The sequence below is a fragment of the Bos javanicus genome, chromosome 5, assembly GCF_032452875.1.
Source record: "Bos javanicus breed banteng chromosome 5, ARS-OSU_banteng_1.0, whole genome shotgun sequence".
In the NCBI taxonomy this organism is placed as follows: domain Eukaryota; kingdom Metazoa; phylum Chordata; class Mammalia; order Artiodactyla; family Bovidae; genus Bos; species Bos javanicus.
Genome location: NC_083872.1, coordinates 104,013,753 through 104,032,739, shown reverse-complemented (window position 1 = coordinate 104,032,739; position 18,987 = coordinate 104,013,753). Strand labels below are relative to the sequence as shown.

General features: G+C 51.2%; 2 protein-coding genes across 2 annotated transcripts; one reads left to right on the top strand and one right to left on the bottom strand.

The window, feature by feature from the left end:
* The first annotated feature begins 85 nt into the window (after positions 1-85).
* Positions 86-3,669, top strand: TPI1 (triosephosphate isomerase 1). The gene is made up of 7 exons (XM_061418080.1): positions 86-460; positions 1,584-1,707; positions 1,823-1,907; positions 1,986-2,118; positions 2,393-2,478; positions 2,862-2,949; positions 3,081-3,669. Exons 1-7 carry the CDS (start codon positions 235-237, stop codon positions 3,197-3,199), a joined length of 861 nt encoding a protein of 286 aa, XP_061274064.1. The 5' UTR covers positions 86-234; the 3' UTR covers positions 3,200-3,669.
* Positions 3,670-3,766: 97 nt separating this feature from the next.
* SPSB2 (splA/ryanodine receptor domain and SOCS box containing 2) lies at positions 3,767-6,185 on the bottom strand. Its single transcript, XM_061418081.1, has 3 exons — positions 6,027-6,185; positions 5,113-5,860; positions 3,767-4,152 (listed from the first exon to the last, which is right to left on the bottom strand). Exons 2-3 carry the CDS (start codon positions 5,774-5,776, stop codon positions 4,025-4,027), a joined length of 792 nt encoding a protein of 263 aa, XP_061274065.1. The 5' UTR covers positions 5,777-5,860; positions 6,027-6,185; the 3' UTR covers positions 3,767-4,024.
* Positions 6,186-18,987: the final 12,802 nt, after the last annotated feature.

Below are 18,987 nucleotides of genomic sequence, written 5' to 3'. Positions count from 1 at the left end.
CCGTGAAGCGGGGGTTCCCCGGAGCGCGGGGCGCACAGTTCGCGCCTTCTCCCCAAAGTCAGGCATTTCAAGCTGAAAGCGACCCAAGCGAGCCCGCGACGGCCTTGGAACGTTGCTACAAGAAAGGGGGTAACGTCAGAACCTCGCAACGCGGGCGGCGGGCGGGATCAGGGGCAGGGCTGCGGCGGGCGGCGGGCGGGGCCGGGGGCAGGGCTCCCGAGGGCCGGGCCAGCCATGGACCAGGACGCAGAGGGGGCGGGTTTCTGCATCTCCGCGCTCTATATAAGCGGCCAGTGGACGCGGGGGCGCGCTGCTCCTGACCTTCAGCGTGCCTGCTCCTCAGCCATGGCGCCCTCCAGGAAGTTCTTCGTTGGGGGTAACTGGAAGATGAACGGGAGGAAGAACAATCTGGGGGAACTCATCAACACTCTGAACGCGGCCAAGGTGCCAGCCGACACCGGTAAGCCCTGGCCAGGGAGGGCCAGGGTGGGCGGTCGGGCGTGGTCGTCCTCTCCGGAACTCTCAGCCCGGGTCCGCGTGGCCCTGCGTGCAGGGCTGGGGTCCAGGGCTGTCGGGATCTGGGCCTGAGCTCCGCGGCCGCTGAACCGGGGGTGTTTCGGCGGGGAAAGGCGGGGCCGCATCTCACGGTACCCCCTGGCTGTGGGTCGTGGGGCGGATGGTGGCCCCGGGGCGCAGACGGGGCCTGCACCGGCCGGGACTGAAAGGTGAGCCCAGCCCCTGCGGGCGATCGGGAGAAGCGGGCGGCTGCCCGGTGCGTGGGGGTGGAGGCTGCCTGCCGGCTCCGGCTGCCCCCTGGGCGCCGGCTCCGTGCGCCGCCGCACGTAGCCCGCCGGAGACTCCTCCCCGCGCCTCGCCGGGTCCGCAGAGCTCCCCTACCCAACCACGTCGGCCTCCTGAGCTATCGCTCCGATCCAGTCCTCTCGGCGTCCTGTAGGACTCCGGCCTTCCGCGGAAAGGGGCAGAGCCATTTGGGAATGAGGCGCGCTCCTACCGTTTTCTCCAGCCTAAAAACGGGAAAGCGCAAGGCCTCTAGGAACTGGTCGACTCGCTGCCACCCACGGCCTGCGTCCTTGTCCCCTCACCCACCTAAGTCACAGAACCTCGGAGCTGATCAAGAGGCATCCCCTTGTGGTTTATTATCCCAAAGACCCTAGTACAAATCCCAGGAGTTGGCTTCTGCTTTTGCTGAAAATCCTGGCCTGGCCTAGGGGAGGTGGTGATGGGCTATTTTAGAAGGGAGGCGGGGTTGGCCCCCAGAGAATGCTGAGTCTAAGAGGTGCCCAGGCCCAGAATAGCCTGGGGAAATCAGAGCCACAGCTGCTAAAGAGCAGAGGGCAGGGCAAGGGCCATGGCCTCTCAGGGGTACCTGGGAGGCTCAAAGACTTGGGTACAGGCCCAGCCTGGGCTGCAAAGTGGACAGAGATGATCGTGCTGGGGTGAAAAAGGGCAAAAGCAGAACTAAGAAAGTGGTGAAGGCGAGGGGACTCTGGAGCACAGGATGGGGTCTGGGGAATGAAGATTTCCCTGTGATCTCATCCCGTCTGTCACCATCTCATCCTCAGAGGTGGTTTGCGCACCCCCCACCGCCTACATTGACTTCGCCCGGCAGAAGCTAGATCCCAAGATTGCCGTGGCTGCGCAGAACTGTTACAAAGTGGCCAATGGGGCCTTTACGGGGGAGATCAGGTAAGATGCTAGTGGCAGAGGGGTGGGAGGGGGACCCCCAGCCCTCACTGTCCTCATGGAGGGGACAGCGACAGGGTGGGCTCCCTGCTGAACCACGGCTTTTCTCTTCCTTTAGCCCTGGCATGATCAAAGATCTTGGAGCCACGTGGGTAGTCCTGGGGCACTCCGAGAGAAGGCATGTCTTTGGGGAGTCAGATGAGGTTAGTAACGGGGCCGGGGGAGGAGATGAGGGCTGGCTTGTTCCTAGACGGGTGCTCACCAAGTCCGTTCCTCAACAGCTGATTGGGCAGAAAGTGGCCCATGCCCTGGCAGAGGGACTTGGAGTGATTGCCTGCATTGGGGAGAAGTTAGATGAGAGGGAAGCTGGCATCACGGAGAAGGTCGTTTTCGAGCAAACCAAGGTCATCGCAGGTATCTCTGGAAAAAGGGGCCTTTGAACCCAGGGCTATGAGACACAGAGGGTGGGGTCGGATGCCCTGCAGCCTGAGCCTATCTGGTGCTGATGCAGAAAAGGGGAGGGTGGGAATCCTGTATCCTTCCTATTACTTCTACTCCTGCCTCTAATGTCACTTTCCTATAATAGCCACCAGGGGGCAGTAGGCCACCAGCACTCTCGTTCTCTGGGAAACCACTGGTTATGTTCTTCCTTGTTTTCACCCTGCCACCTGTGATCTCTGTCCCACAGATAACGTGAAGGATTGGAGCAAGGTTGTCTTGGCCTATGAGCCTGTGTGGGCCATTGGTACTGGCAAGACGGCAACACCGCAACAGGTAACCAAGCCCAGGAGCCCTGTCCTCATCCTCCCCTGTCTTGATAGAACTGGATGACCACAGAGACCACCTGGGCCAACCCCTCATTTAAAAGACAGGAGAGGGACTTCCCTGGAGGTTAAGACTCCACTGCAGGGGGCACTGGTTTGACCCTAGTCAGGGAACTAAGATCTTGAATGCTACATGTCAATCCTGCATGCTACACGTCAAGACTAAATAATAAAAGGAGAAAAGAGAGTTACTTGTCCCAGGATACCCATTCCAGGGCCTGGGTGGGATTGAAGCCCCAGGGTTCTTGCCCGCAAACCACATTGCCTGTCTCCACTGGAGCCCAGGGTTTTTTCCCCAGTGAGTGAAGGTCTTAGTCTGGCTTCTTGTTCTAGGCCCAGGAAGTACACGAAAAGCTCCGGGGATGGCTTAAGTCCAACGTCTCTGATGCAGTGGCTCAGAGCGCCCGCATCATTTATGGGGGTAAGTGGGTTTGGCTCCAGCCTGAGGTGGGGTGGGCTGAGAACCAGACCGAGCCCTCCTTCAACCTGGAGGTCGGTGTGGAGTACCCTCATATCATCGCTGACCACTCCTGCTCTTGTCTCCCTTCCCAGGTTCTGTGACGGGGGCAACCTGCAAGGAGCTGGCAAGCCAGCCTGATGTGGATGGCTTCCTTGTGGGCGGTGCTTCCCTCAAGCCTGAGTTCGTTGACATCATCAATGCCAAACAATAAGCCCTGTCTATCTCCACTACCCTTCCTGCTGAGCCAGGGACTAGGTAGCTCAGAAGCCTAGTAACTGTACTGCCCCCCGACCTCCACACATGCTTCTCGTGGTGTCGCCTGACCCCTCTCGTGGCCGAATCCAAAGTACCTCTTCCTTTACCGTTTACACCCTACTTTGTCATGGTTGGGACCAGAACAATCCCGCCTCCACTTATTGTACCCGTTGGAACTAAACCTGTCACCAAGGTGGCTGCTTCTTGGCTGAGAGGTGGGAGGGTGGTTTGCTCGTGGGTCCCCTCAGTCCCCAGTGAAGACAGGAGAGAACTGGTCCTGTCCCGTCTCCCGCCATGAGGCCAAGGGCTGAGAGAAAGCCCTGTCCTCAGCTGAGGCCAGGGCGCTGCTCCCTCCCACGGTGCCAACGCCTGTGTGTGTTGCGTCTGAGCAGTCCCGCGTGTGGGGGAATAAACACCTGGCACTGAGCCCTGTGGTTGTTCTTCACTAAACTTGCCCCCATCATATCTTTGCCTTTCTTGGGGCAGCTCGGGGACCCTTGTGCCCCAAAATACCACAGACCAGTTTCTACAGCAGCACATCTCTTATAATTTTTACTTGCAAAAATGTCTTGTGTACCAGGCTGCCACAGCCTTGACTAACAGCTCCATCCCTTCCACCCTCTGGGTGGTGGCTCTGGAGCGGGGCACTCAGACCTGAGGTGGGAGTGGGGGTGGGACCCAGCCTTGCCTGCCCGCAGCCTCCCTGGTGGTAGGTAGCCAGCAGTGCCTCCTGCCCCCGAGGGGTGAGTCAAGGCCCCAGGGCCACGTGTGGTTCCCCGAGTCACTGGTAGAGCAGGTAGCGCTTCAGGGCAGGGGGCAGGGGCAGGGTGGAAACGAGGCCTAGCCGGGTGTCCCCCAGGGCGTGGCGCACGCTCAGGCGGCTCAGGTGCCGAAGGGAGTGTGGTTCCGCTGGGGAAGAGAAGGAGGGAAGGTGAGTAGGGGTGCGACCTCCAGCCAGAAGTCCTCAAACCACGGGGTCCTGCCCAGGTTCCCTCTCTTCTCCGGCTGCAAATCCACTCCCACCACGGTTGAGCGGGAGGCCTAAGGTGCCCTTAAGTTGTGTATCTGCTCTGGGGGAGGCATCTCAGATCTCACGCATTCCCAGTCAGAGCTGGGGTGAAGCCCTAAGGCCCTCTAAGCAAGGGGCCAAGGGGGCTCTGACAGTGGGGCTGGCCCAGGCTTTGAATCTAGAGAGGCCTTGGCACTGGGGCTGGTGAAAAAGGCAGGCCTTCTTCACTCTACAATGGTTCCCATGGGCTACAGTGGGGAGAGGCAGCCACCCTCCACTGAAGACTTTGCAACTGCAGAAAGGCCTGGCTCCCTGGTTCCCCAAGGAGGCCTCTGCCCGCAGCCCCACCTCGAGGCCTGCCTCCTTCACTGCTCTCCTTCCAGGTGCCCCAGCCTCAATGGCTCCTTCCTGGGGTTTGGTGGAAGAAGGAAGTAGGTGTGTGTCACAGAGTCAGAGCCCAAAGAGCCAGGTACATGCCCTGGGTGCCTGGCACCGCAGGTCCTCTTCCTCCTGGAGTTGGACTCCTAGCTCAGGGCAGATTTAACCCTTTGCACCTCTTGTTCCAGGGGCTGAGCTCTCCTGAGAAGCCCTAATCCCTGGGGTGTGTCCCTCCGTTCTGAGGATTCACCACCTACTAGCAAGTTGCTTTCCCAACTTTTACTTACTTTTACCTCTAGGACTGTTAGGAAGATGAACTTAGGTAACAGCTGTGAAGTCCCTTAGCCAATCCTGGCACTGAACTGAGTAGCAGACCAGTCAGATGATGGCCCATTCCCTCTGGTTGTAAGGTGCTGAGCATCCATCCCAAACCACAGCCACCAGGGACCGAACACTCGCCCCACACCCGTCCCAGGCCTCACCTCTCCTTTCGCCCAGGTAGTTGATGCGGACCTGGCACTGGCCCCAGACCGCGCTTACTGCTGGATAGAGGGTCCTGCCCTTCAGTCCGCGGAAGGCCGGCCCCAGGTAGGTGCCCCCGACAGCGTAGCCCAGAGTTCCCTCCTCCATGTCCAGTACCACCAGCAGCCTCTCTGGCACCTCCAGCGGCTCACCCTGAGGTCCAGGTGGATACTGGGGGGCCCCAGGCCCCTTGCTCTGATGGTACAGTTTCCCCCGCCCAATGTCCCAGCCCCACGACTCGCTGTTGCTACCCAGCAGCGCCGCATAGTGGTCAGCCTGCAGCGGGGCGCGGGCTGTGGCCACGCCCACCACGGCGTGGGTGCCCCTCTGTTCCCGGGGCCAGCTGATCTCCCAGGCGTGCAGGCCCCTCGAGTAGCCCCTCTTCCCCCGGGCCCCATCAGTGCTCTGGGCCACGGGCCGCCGTTCAAAGCACAAGCCCCCTTCCTTGACCTCGATGTTCTCCGAGCAGTCCTTGGGGTTCCAGCCGTGGCGCCTCTGGGCCCCCAGGTCAGGAGGGGGAGCAGACAGCAGCTCCTCCAAGCCCTCGGGACGAGACCTGTCAGGGTACAGGGCCTGTGGGGTGGAGGGGTCGCTGCTGCCCCCTGCCAAGGCCGTCTGGCCCATGGAGATGAGGAGCTGGACGATTCCCCGAGAGAGGTTTGCTGCGGCGTCTCTCTTCTGAAAGTTGAGCTCCGGGTCGGGATCGACCTAGCGAGGATTTGGGAGAGAAGAGGGTGTGAACCGAGGGATCCTGGAGGGGACTCGTCACTCAGGTTTGCATCCATCCTTGTCCCCAGGTTTGCTCACCGATCCTCTCCTCCCTTTTCGCTCCCCTCAAAGCTCCTAGGCCCATCGTTACCCTGCCCTCACCTACCTGTCCGGGCCTCTCGAGACTCGCGAGTTCGCCGCCTTTGAACCTGCCCAGGGACCGTCCCCTTCACCCGCTCCGTGCCCCTGTCACCGCCCCCGAACCTCGCCCGGCTTCGCCCGGCTTCGCGTGCCCGGAGGTCGCCTGCCCTCCGGAGGAGCCGAGCCGAAAGTTACCGAAGCGCGCAGGGGGCAGAACCCCTGCCGCTTCCGCCTTCGGCCCCGCCCCCAGGCCGCGCCCCCAGGCCCCGCCCACAAAGCCCTTTGGGGCGGTTAACCCTCTCGCTGCTGCGCCAGGTCGAGTCGCGCCCCGAGGCCACGACCCCCGTGGGGGCCCTAGAGGGTAGTTAACACTTGGCTGAGGCGGGGGCCGTCGGGGCCCCGTGGTGCGTAGAGGCCACTCACGGGCAGTTAACCTCTGGGCAGCGTGCAGGCCGCCCCCGAGGCCATCTGCCCGGCGCTTAACCCATTCTTGGCCACTAGGGAGTCCGCCCCCGGCAGCCCAAGCTCAGAATTAACCCTTTCATGGTATCGTCGCTTTGAGGTCCCTGGAGGTCTGTTCTTCAAAAACTTTGAGTCGCCTGGGCAACCAGCTCCTGAGCCCCTCGGGATACGGGACACGAGGTCAAGGAAGGACCTCCATTGTGGTGCCGTCTATTTCCGGGTGCTGCTGATTCTAGGTCATGTTACTGGGCTGATCTTTTTCTGACCTGGGGTGTGAGTCAGCCGGCTGTAAGCCTGGGGCTCTGAAATCTGAGTTTCTGGCTCTGCATGCATCACCCTACACATGAATCCACTGCTGAGCTAGTGGCCTCATCTGGTAGTGCAGTGGTTAAGACCTTGCTTGTGGGAGAAGCTACTGCACTAATTAGCTCTGTGACCTTGGAGAGGTTGCCAAACATCTCCAGAGCTGTTTTCCCCTATGTGATATGGGAATAATGATGGTGCTTACTTCACAGGGTTGAGACAATCCAGGCAAAGTCTGCTAGTAGTATGCACTCAACTAAGCATAGCTATTTCTGTTTCCATAACATTTACTAAGGGCCCGTTTTATCTTTTTAAAAGTATTTATTTGACTGCATCAGGCCTTAGATGCATTATAAGAAATCTTTCACTGCAGAGCACAGATTCTCTAGTTACATCGCATGGGCTTAGTTGCTCTGAGACATGTGGGATATTAGTTCCCTAACTAGGGATCAGACCTGCGTCCCTTGCATTGCAAGGCAGATTCTTAACCACTGGGCAACCAGGAAAGTCCCAAGTGCCCATTTTATAGAGATGCAATATCCGTGATTCAGCAGTAAATAATTTCTCAATGAGGGAAACACCGATCTGATCCCTGAATTGGGAAGACTCCCTGCAGGAGGAAATGACAACCCTCTCCAGTATTCTTGCCAGGAAAATCCCCATGGACAGAGGCATCTGGAGGGGTACAGTCCATGGGATCGTAAAGAGTTGGAGACAGCTGAGCGATTTAGCACAATATAAGATAGTGGCAATACCTGCTGTGGAGACAGGCTGACTGGATGTGAATGCCTGAAGGCTTTTAGGCAGGGGACCTTGGGCCAATACTAACTTCCTCATGCCTGTTCCTCTGTCTGTAAAATGGAGATACTATTGGTTTATCTACTGCATAAGCTCTAGTGAGGATCCGGTGGGATTATTCAGTAAAGCACTTAGAACAATTTCTGGTTCAAATTTAATCATGTGTGCTGAGCACTAAGGACTAAGCAGTGAATCCTCAAGGAAGTTACAAGAACATTTATAAAACAGTTTATCATGTGTTAGATAAAATTCTGGGTATCTAGAAGGTACTAGGGGAGTAAAAAGGATAGGACTGCTAACCAGGGATCAAGCAGTTTAGAAAGGAAAGTGTCCTGGAGGAGATGACAGTGGACTGAATCTTTAAGAATGACAGGAGGAGATTTCCCTGGGTGTCCAGTGGTTAAGACTTCATGCTTCCACTGCAGGGGGCATACATTCGATCCCCGGTCAGGGAACTAAGATCCCTCATGCCACACAGTGCGGCCAAAAAAGAAAAAAAAGACAAGGAATTTATCTGACAAGTGGTTCTGCAGGACAGAGATTGGATTAGAGTCACTGCATGAAGAAGACATTCAGACTGAGTGGTCAACAAAAAACAACAACAACAACAACAAAAAAACCCAGGACTTCCCTGGTGGTACAGTACATAAGACTCTCCCTGCCAGTGCAGGGGATATGGCTTCCATCCCAGGTCCCGGGAGATTTCACATGCCACGGAGCACTTAGCCCGTGTGTCACAACCTCGGAGGCCCACGTGCCTAGAGCCTGTGCTCCACAACAAGAGCAGTCACTGCACTGAGGAACCCGTGCACTGTAATGAAGACCCAGTGCAACCAAAAAACAAAAAACAGAAGCAGTAGCGCTTGGAAGACTTCAGGGTTTCTGTAGCAAGAACGGAAGCTTGAGACACAAGCCTAGGGAAGTGGGTGTGAGATCAGGAGGCCTAAGAATGCAAACGTTAACTGGTAGGACAGATGGGTAACGGGGAGCCACATAAGAAAGAAACTGGGGAGGAACATGGCGGAAAACTCCTTTTAGAAAGATCACCCTGGCAGCAATGGAAAGCAGGCTTTAAGGGACATAGATGGGAGCAAGAAGATTGGTTCCAGTGGCCCAGTTGACAAAGTGTTGAGAGCCTGGAATAGGGCAGTTGAAATAAGGATGAAAAGAATTCAAGAAACACTGATGAAACGGCAAGATCTGGTGACTGATTAGATGCTAAGGCCAGGAGGAGGAACGAGAGAAAGGGAGGTTTCCTTTTTTCATTTTGACTGCACGGGGGAGGGCGGGGGGGGCGCCTCTTGTTGTGGAGCATCAGCTCTAGAGCTTGTGGGCTCAGTGTCAGGGTCCACAAGGGGCTCATAGGGTATAATTTAAAAATGACCCATTGTGGCGACCTGACAACAAGGGACGAAGTCACAGTGGCCACATTGCCCTGGTGGCATCCTATTTTTCCCTTAAGGAGATATCCTGTTTTTCCCTGCTGGTGCCAGTTTCTCAAGACTACGTGACAACCCAGCTGTGAGACCCCTCAGACTACATGATCACAAGACCCCAGGTGTGGGCTAAAGATAAACTAAGGCCCCCTCCCTTCAGGGCACAATTTCCCACCAATGGGTATAAGAAGGGTTGGCTGTAAAGGGAGGGCACTGGTTTCTCTCTAAAGCCGGTCATTTTCTCTCTTCTATAATAAATCTTTCTCTGCCTGAATGCCTGGGTCGCTGTCTTTTTCTCCACGCTCTCCTTACACTTGGTAGTTGTGGCGCAAGAATTTTGTTGCCCCGAAGCATGTGAGGTCTTAGTTCCCAGACCAGGGGAACCCATTTCCCCTTCATTGCAAGATGGATACTTAACCACTACACCACCAGGAAAATCCAAAAGGGAGGTTTCTAGCCAGGAAGAATTTGTTAGAAGGTGGTGCCACAAGTGAAGGTGGAGATGACGAAAGAGGAGCCAATGGGGACAGGGCAGGAGGGTGGGAGAAAGAGATGGTGGGTTCACTTTAGGACAGGTTTTTGAGGTGCCGGAACAACTCAGTGGAACCATCCAGAACATGCTTGACAATGGCAAGTCTGGAAAAGAAAAAGAAAGGCCTGGGGATGGGGGGTGGAGTAGTGAGAAGCCTGGACTAGAGATATAAATTTGGGAAGTGTGTCAGCCAGGAGTTGAATTCCAGGAATCAAGAGGGGCCCTGGAGTGTGTGTGCAGAGTGTGAGTGTGCAGAGTTAGAAGACAAGGAGGACACAGCACAGCAGACAATTCAAGTCTGATTACATACACAATGTTTTCAGTCATTGGCAGCTTTAGTGAGAGAGCACGTGTGTGTTGTAGGAGGTGGAGGTCCAGGTTGAAGGTACTGCCTGGATGCCAGACACTGTGCTACATGCTTCACATTTTTAGAGGGTAGAGAAGCAAAGGGCCAATTGCGTCTCATAGTTAAAATTACCCTTGAACATCCCTTACTTACCCCATCTATTAGGTACAGCAGATGTTGTTCAGTCACTAAGTTGCTAAGTTGTGTCAGACTCTTTGCAGCATATGTTAGCTTCATGTAAAACACAATACAGGGCAGTACACATACAATGATGTACAGAATATAATTTTCTTTTCTCTTTCTGCCATGCCCCATGTGGGCTCTTAGTTCTCTGACGAGGGATCAAACCCACACCCCCTGCACTGGAAGCATGGAGTCTTCACCACTGGACCATCAGGAAAGTCCTTTATATTATTATAATTAAAGAGAAAGAACGCACATTAAAAAGAAAGATCCCACATGATGCAATAGAGATCCAGTATGCTTCAATTAAGATGACGCTGCCAAATAAATACTAAAAAAAGAAGAAAAAGAAAAAATTATAAACAGAAAGAAAGATGTGAACCTGAACACTTGTCATCCACCCAACCTGGATATTCTTGCCAGTGCGACAACAAAAATAAAGATATGTCTTGGCGGACGGATATCAAGCCTAATCCAAGGCCAACTCTAGCTCAGTTTGAGAAGCTGCACCTGCTCAGCTGTTGGTGATTTCAATGCTTCTTCACCAATTGTTCCCGCTGACTCTTGAACTGCTCAATTTGCTGGTAATAGCTCAAATATCCCATAGTGCTACAAGTAATTTTAACTTTTTTTTTTTTTTACTGAAATGTAACATATTGTCACCCTGGTTATTTAACTTATATGCAGAGTACATCATGAGAAACGCTGGGCTGGAAGAAACACAAGCTGGAATCAAGATTGCCGGGAGAAATATCAATCACCTCAGATATGCAGATGACACCACCCTTATGGCAGAAAGTGAAGAGGAACTCAAAAGCCTCTTGATGAAAGTGAAAGTGGAGAGTGAAAAAGTTGGCTTAAAGCTCAACATTCAGAAGACGAAGATCATGGCATCTGGTCCCATCACTTCTTGGGAAATAGATGGGGAAACAGTGGAAACAGTGTCAGACTTTATTTTTCTGGGCTCCAAAATCACTACAGATGGTGACTGCAGCCATGAAATTAAAAGATGCTTACTCCTTGGAAGAAAAGTTATGACCAACCTAGATAGCATATTGAAAAGCAGAAACATTACTTTGCCAACAAAGGTCCGTCTAGTCAAGGCTATGGTTTTTCCAGTGGTCATGTATGAATGTGAGAGTTGGACTGTGAAGAAAGCTGAGCACCGAAGAATTGATGCTTTTGAACTGTGGTGTTGGAGAAGACTCTTGAGAGTCCCTTGGACTGCAAGGAGATCCAACCAGTCCATTCTGAAGGAGATCAGCCCTGGGATTTCTTTGGAAGGAATGATGCTAAAGCTGAAACTCCAGTACTTTGGCCACCTCATGCGAAGAGTTGACTCATTGGAAAAGACTCTGATGCTGGGAGGGATTGGGGGCAGGAGGAAAAGGGGACGACAGAGGATGAGATTGCTGGATGGCATCACCGACTCAATGGACGTGAGTCTGAGTGAACTCTGGGATTTGGTGATGGACAGGGAGGCCTGGCGTGCTGCAATTCATGGGGTTGCAAAGAGTCGGACACGACTGAGCGACTGAACTCAACTGAACTGAACTGAACATATACAAAGTACACTAACCTGAAACTGCTCAGGGAATTTTACATATTTATATATAGCAAAAAGATGAAGAAAATGTCCAGCATTCCAGACAGCTCTTTCTTGACCTGACACAACACCCCTAAAGGTACCTCCTCAGTTCAGTTCAGTTCAGTTGCTCAGTCGTGTCCGACTCTTTGCAATCCCATGAATTGCAGCACGCCAGGCCTCCCTATCCATCACCAACTCCCAGAGTTCACTCAAACCCACGTCCATTGAGTCGGTGGTGCCATCCAGCCATCTCATCCTCTGTCGTCCCCTTCTCCTCCTGCCCCCAATCCCTTCCAGCATCAGAGTCTTTTCCAATGAGTCAACTCTTCGCATGAGGTGGCCAAAGTACTGGAGTTTCAGCTTTAGCATCATTCCTTCCAAAGAACACCCAGGGCTGATCTCCTTTAGAATGGACTGGTTGTTTGAGCTCTATAGATTAGCTTTACTTTGGCCACCTGCTGTGAACAGCTGACTCATCTGAAAAGACCCTGATGCTGGGAAGGATTGAAAGCAAGAGAAGGGGACCACAGAGGATGAGATGGTTGGATGGCATCACCTACTCAATGGACATGAGTTTGAGTAAGCTGTGGGTGTTGGTGATCGACAGGGAGGCCTGGTGTGCTGCAGTCCATGGGGTGGCAAAGAGTCAGACATGACTGAGCGACTGAACTGACGGACTGACTGACTTCATCGATTTCTTGCAAATGAAACAATACAGTATGTATTCTTTGTATTCTTTTGTGTCTGACCTGTTTTTTTCTCAACATTATGTCTTTGAGAGTCATCCATGTTGTTGCATGAAATGATAGTTGTTTGAGTTTTCCATTGTATGAGTGGGCTTCCCTGATGGTTCAGCAAGTAAAGAGTCCACCTGAAATGCAGGAGACACAGGAGACTTGGGTCAGGAAGATCCCCTGGAGGAGGAAATGGCAACCCACTCCAGTAATCTTGCCTGGAATATTCCATGGACAGAGGAGCCTGGCGGCCTATAGTCCAGGGGGTCACAAAGAGTCAGACACAACTGAGCACACAGCATGTGCAGGTTGTATGGATATACCACAACTGTTTCCATTTTTAGGTACTATGGAGAAAGCTACTGTGTACAGTTATCAGGAGTCTTTTGATGGACCTAGGCAGCTCATTTTTGTCGGGGGCATACTTATGCGCAGAATTGTTGGGTTACAAGGAATTACAATGTATAGATTTAACCACATGCACTTTTCAGGTTTCTCTACACAGAGGGATTTTGTTCAGAAATGAAATTGTTCAGTTATTTTACAGCATGGAACACTGTAACAAGTTTATGAAAATTTGAGCTGTTCAGTTCTTCCTCTTTATCAGTTCCTCAGTTTTTTATTACTGTTTTTCTGTTCTTCATGTTTTTCAGTTTCTTCCACAGAGCCACCATGATCCACTTGATATGGCTGCTCAGTGAGTTTCACTTCTTTGTCAACAGAAAACCCTTAAAGTTCTAAACACATTCTTCCCAACATGCAAGAACTGTTTGAGGCTTGTTTCCATGCCTACTTAATATAAAGGATGCAACTGGAAATATTGGAGCATCTTCAAATCGTTCAATTCATGACCACATTAAGCCCAGGATCAGCTCTCCCTGGCTCTCAAGGAGGAATCTCAGCCTCATGCATGTGACTTCGAAATAGAACTTCATGCTTACAGCAGAGCGAAGGACAGGGGTGATGTTGGGGGGAGGAAGACTTCAATGCCTTTATGAGCACATTCATAAAGTGTGTGGGACTGCAGAGTGGTACTGCCACCTGTGAGTAGCAATGACAAAGCCAAGGCCTTTCTCTCTGATGTCCAACTTTGCTTCTAGGATGTAAGCTGTAAAAGCAAATCAGGAAAAATACTGCAACTACCCAGGACTTTGCATTTGAAATGTTGGTGTACAGAAGAAAAAAAAAAATTTTTTTTTTAAGGACACTGGGATTTGTATCTTTGTAGAACTCTCTGGCTTTATTAAACACTCTGCTGCACTGCCTCCAGGAAAGGAGGTGGAAGAGGTGGTCACGAGCTCATTTTGTTGTTATTCAGTTGTGTCTGACTCTTTGAGACCCCGTGGATCATAGCCTTCTTTATCCATGGGATTCCCCAGGCAAGAATACTGGAGCAGGTTGCCATTTCCTCCTCCGGGGAATCTTCCTGACCCAGGGATTGAACCCAACTCTCCTGTGTTGCAGGTGAGTTCTTTACCTCTGAGGCACCAGGAAGCCCCCACAAAGTCTTTCCTTACTTTTATACCAGGGTCTTGGGCTTCTAGTTTGGAAACATAAAAGCAGCCAGGCAAGTCCCCCTCAGAAGATACCAACCTCGCTATATTCTGGAGGACAGCGCTTTGGCCAATACTTCTTAGTAGATCTGGGTAGGTTCCACCACAGATACAGCCTCATAAACGGTTGGAACATATCTGGTTTCTAAACCTGTTATGCCATCCTTGGCTAGTTGTGAAATCCTTCCATCCCAACGCCCTCTTGTCTGGCCGAAGTGTGAACTGTGACAAGACTGTTTTTCTTTTTCCTTTTCTGCCATGTATGGCCATTGTGAGGCACCTATTTCTGCTTCATTTCTTCTAGGAATAAGTTTAGTGTTTTCTCATTCCTCATTAAAGATTTATCACATGTACTTTGCTGTCCCTGTAACAGTTACAGGAGAACCTGATGACCTGGCTTCACACATCTATTAAATCTCAATTGCATGTGTGATTTCTTAAGGTCATACTCCTGTGCCACGTTGGAGATAGCCCTCGGTAAGTAAGCCTGTTTTCCTCCCAGCGCAGGAAGGGACTTCTGCTGCTTTGGGTGGGTGCCAGATGAAACTGTTAAGACTGCCTTCAGAAGGTGGGTCGTGTTATACAGAAAAGGGGCAGCTTAAAACACTAGTTTGAAAAGCAAAACACTAGAACCACAGTCAGGCTCAGGCCTAGAGCCAAGGGCAGAGTCCAGTCCCACCGTTGGTGGGGAGCAGTACCTGGAGACCTGCCACCCTATTTAATCTGAGAATTGGTGTGTTTGTGTGCACACTCCCGTGCTCAGTCGCGTTCAAGTCTTTACGACCCCTTGAACTGTTGCCCACCAGGCTCCTCTGTCCATGGAATTCTCCACGCAAGAGTACTGCGTGCGGTGAGTTGCCGCAGGAAGCTTCCAGGGGAAGCTTCCCCAAGGATGGAACCTGTCTCCTACATTGGCAGAAGGATTCTTTAACGCTGCGCCCCCAGAGAAGCCCTAATTGTTGAGCTCACTTTAAGTGTGCCTGATGCAACCCCATCACCTCTCATTTAATCCACACAACTAAGATGGCCCAGTGTTTACAGGTTCATACACTGGGGCTCGGAAAGGCTAACCAACTTGTCTGTGACTAGAGCTGGTAAATGGCAGCGTCGGGATTCAAAAAATGAAAAGCCACTGCGCCAAACCCAAGGGTGGTGGCCAAATGGCGATTGCTGGTAACGCTCCCAGCTCTCCGAGCCAGACGCGCCACCCACGCCGCCGCCAGGGCACGGGTTATGTAACACGCGGGGGCGCGGACTCCCGGGGGCGACGGTCACGTGCGCGGCTATCTGCGCAGGCGCGGGGGCCGGGCGGCTGCAAGGGCTCGCGCGCCCCCTAGCGGCCGCAGCGGTGACGCGGTCTCCGCTCCGCCCGCCCCGGGTTTGCTGCTTTGCAGTTCCCGCCCCCGCCCACATCCCTCAGGCGTTTGACTCTGGAACGTTAAGCGCCGGAACAAAGGCCCCAGGGCGGAACCGAGGGCCTTTAAGCCGCGGCTGTTCCCTTTGGGCTTCAGAGAGGAGTAGAAGGAGCCGGTGCTTCCTCAGATCCGCTTGTCGAGGCTAACACCCGGAGTTTCCGTACCTATAAAGGGCTCCTTTCCTCTGTCCCTCAAAAAACTGTCCTTACCTCGCCATCTCTCTCTTCTTCCTGTGGTTAGTGTCGCTCTGTCTAGGGATCCTCACCACAAGAGAGTCTGTGACCTCCACCTGGGAGGTGCGAGGCCACAAGTCGCAGCCAGCCAGGTTATGCTAAAAACTGCAGCCTAAAGGAGCTCGCCTGTTATAAAAACCACTCTCAAACTCTGCCAGCCTACGTCAGCCTGTCATTAAAAGTCTTGCTTGCCAAGGCAATGCCCGTTTGTTTATCATTGGTAATTTTTAAAAGACTGGCTCAAGTTTGTCTAGGTTTTCTTCACCTTTATGTCCTTTAAGGCCTCCACTTTACAGTGACGCGTGAATGGGGATACCCGCTGGCTGGTCCTTCCCTTATGCCTCGTCAGGGATTCTCAAAGTGGAGGGAGGAACAGAGGGGATTTTATCTGTAAGGTAAATCCAAACTGAGGGCAAGGTGTCCTTAATTACTTTTGAAAAGCACATTTACTATTAGTTCTGGGGACATCCCTGGCGGTCCAGTGGCTGGGGCTGTGTGGTCCCAATGCGGGGTACACAGGTTCAATTTCCTGGTCAGGGAATTAGGATCCTGCGTGCTGTGCACAAACCTGGCTTAAGACAGCAAATAAAGAAAGCTTTAAAAGTTTCTTTAAAAAACTTATTTAGGAAAATAAAATGGTGGACTTCTCTGGTGGTCCAGTGGTTAGGACTCTGAGATTCCACTGCAGGGAGCCAGGGTTTGACTCCTAGTCCAGGAACCAAGAACCCTCACGCCGTGCCGTGTGGTCACACATAAAAATTGTGCAAGCATAATTTAAAGAGAATTTTTAAAAAGTACTGAAAACTCATCACAGTCTAATTACTGTACTGCCTTTTGTAGTTTGCTAAGACTGCCATAACAAAAGGCTTAAGTAGTTCAAGTGACAGAAATTTATTTTCTCACAGTTCTGGGGGCAATGCAAGAGCAAGGTGTCAACAGGTTTGGTTTCCTGGGAGGCCTCTGTCCTTAGCTTGTAGCTGGCTGCGTGTTTCTATGTCCTCACACTGTCCTTTTCTCTGTGTGCCTGCCTCCCGTGTTTAAATATCCTCTTCTTAGGTTGATACCAGTCAGAATGGATTTGGGTCCACCCCAGTGGTCTCATTTTAACTTAATCATCTCTTTTAAGGCCCGATCCCCAATAGAGTCACATGCTGAAATACTGGGGGCAGGGTTTCAACCTATGAATTTGGTGACACACAGTTCAGCCCTTAACTGTTTTACTGTTATTTATGCTCTGAAATTATTTATCTCAATTATATCTGTATGGAGGAAACACCACATTGTGAGTTGCTAGCTTAAAACCAGTATTTATAGGAGAAAAATCAGTACATGCTAAAAAGTAGGGCATTTTGTTCTCCCTGGAGAGCCTGTTGTTAAAGATTTAACTGAACATCACAGCTGTAGATGTTATTTTGTTTTTAGAATATAATTTGAATGTGAAAAATGGGAAACACACATACAAAAGATAGACCTTTTAGTTATTAGAACTAATAAGATAGGATCAATTATATAGAGAGAAAAATCAATAGTTATGGTGATGTGGCACTAGAGTAGAAATAGCTATATATTGAATATATTATATATGGATCAATGGAAAATACTCATCCAGGATTTTAATGGCATTTCAAATCAGTAGGTAAGGGTGGGATTAATTATTTCTTTAAGGTGACATGCTGTATAAACAAAGTGGAAAGGAAAACATTTTCAGTATTTATAAAGAACAAAAAGTTAATGTATCTGCGTGTTGGTTTTAATAGATGCCCACCAATTCTTTGATATTCTTCACTTCCTGGAGTGGAGCCTATTTCCTCTCTACTTGAGTGTGGCCTAGACTTAGTGACTAGATGCTGAAAAGAGAATAAAGTGGAAGCGATGTATGTGTTTTGGTATAGGGGCTTCCATCTTAGTCTCTTTCTCTCTTGGGAGAAGCCAGTTGCCTAACTGTGAGGACATTCAGGCAGTCCTATGGAGAAGTCCATGTGGTAAGGAACAGTCCCTTCAACAGCCATGTCACTGAACCATCTCCAGCCTCAGTCCATCCACTGGATAACTGTAGCCTCAGCTAAGATAGTTTTAGATTCCGGATTCACAGAAACTGATATAATAAATTCCCTGGTATGAAAAATAAATGACCCAATCAAAAAATGGGGCCAAAGAACTAAACACACATTTCTCCAAAGAAGACATACAGATGGCTAATAAACACATGAAAAGATGCTCAACATCACTCATTATCAGAGAAATGCAAATCAAAACCACAATGAGGTACCATCTCAAGGGAGTCAGAATGGCTGCTATCCAAAATTCTACAAACAATACATGCTGGAGAGAGTATGGAGAAAAGGGAACCCTCTTACGCTGTTGGTGGGAATGCAAACTAGTACAGCCATTATGGAGAACAGTGTGGAGATTCCTTAAAAAACTGGAAATAGAACTGCCATATGACCCAGCAATCCCACTGCTGGGCATACACACTGAGGAAACCAGAATTGAAAGAGACACGTGTACCCCAGTGTTCATCACAGCACTGTTTATAATAGCCAGGACATGGAAGCAACCTAGATGTCTGTCAGCAGATGAATGGATAAGAAAGCTGTGGTACATATACTCAATGGAGTATTAGCCATTAAAAATGCATTTGAATCAGTTCTAATGAGGTGGATGAAACTGGAGCCTATTATACAGAGTGAAGTAAGTCAGAAAGAAAAACACCAATACAGTATACTAACACATATATATGGAATTTAGAAAGATGGTAATGATGACCCTATATGTGAGACAGCAAAAGAGACACAGATGCAAAGAACAGTCTTTTGGACTCTGTGGAAGAAGGCGAGGGTGGTATGATTTGAGAGAATAGCATCGAAACATGTATATTATCATATGTGAAACAGATCGCCAGTCCAGGTTTGATGCATGAGACAGGGTGCTCGGGGCTGGTGCACTGGGATGACCCTGAGGGACGGGATAGGGAGAGAGGTGGGAGGGCGGTTCAGGATGGGGATCACATGTACACCCGTGGTGGATTCATGTCAATGTATGGCAAAACCAATACAATATTGTAAAGTAGCCAAGGTAAGGAGCAGTGGCTGCGCTTTCCTGGAGCAGCCGTGAAGAGATACCCCACGTCCTAGGTAAGAGAAACCCAAATAAGATGGTAGGTGTTGCGAGAGGGCATCAGAGGGCAGACAGACTGAAACCACAATTACAGACAACTGGCCAATCTGCTCACATGGATGACAGTTTATCTAACTCAATGAAACCAAGCCATGCTGTGTGGGGCCATCCAAGATGGATGGGTCATGGTGGAGAGGTCTGACAGAATGTGGTCCACTGCAGAAGGGAATGGCAAACCACTTCAGTATTCTTGCCATAAGAACCCCATGAACAGGATGAAAAGGCA

What these genes read in the sequence shown, in the direction of transcription:
- TPI1 (XM_061418080.1), top strand. Translation starts at nt 235, where the DNA reads ATGGACCAGGACGCAGAGGGGGCGGGTTTCTGCATCTCCGCGCTCTAT. An exon ending in TCTTTGGGGAGTCAGATGAG is followed by an intron (nt 1,908 to 1,985) that starts GTTAGTAACGGG and finishes GTTCCTCAACAG; the next exon opens with CTGATTGGGCAGAAAGTGGC. An exon ending in GCAAACCAAGGTCATCGCAG is followed by an intron (nt 2,119 to 2,392) that starts GTATCTCTGGAA and finishes TCTGTCCCACAG; the next exon opens with ATAACGTGAAGGATTGGAGC.
- SPSB2 (XM_061418081.1), bottom strand. Translation starts at nt 5,776, where the DNA reads ATGGGCCAGACGGCCTTGGCAGGGGGCAGCAGCGACCCCTCCACCCCA. An exon ending in CTACCTGGGCGAAAGGAGAG is followed by an intron (nt 4,153 to 5,112) that starts GTGAGGCCTGGG and finishes TCTCTTCCCCAG; the next exon opens with CGGAACCACACTCCCTTCGG.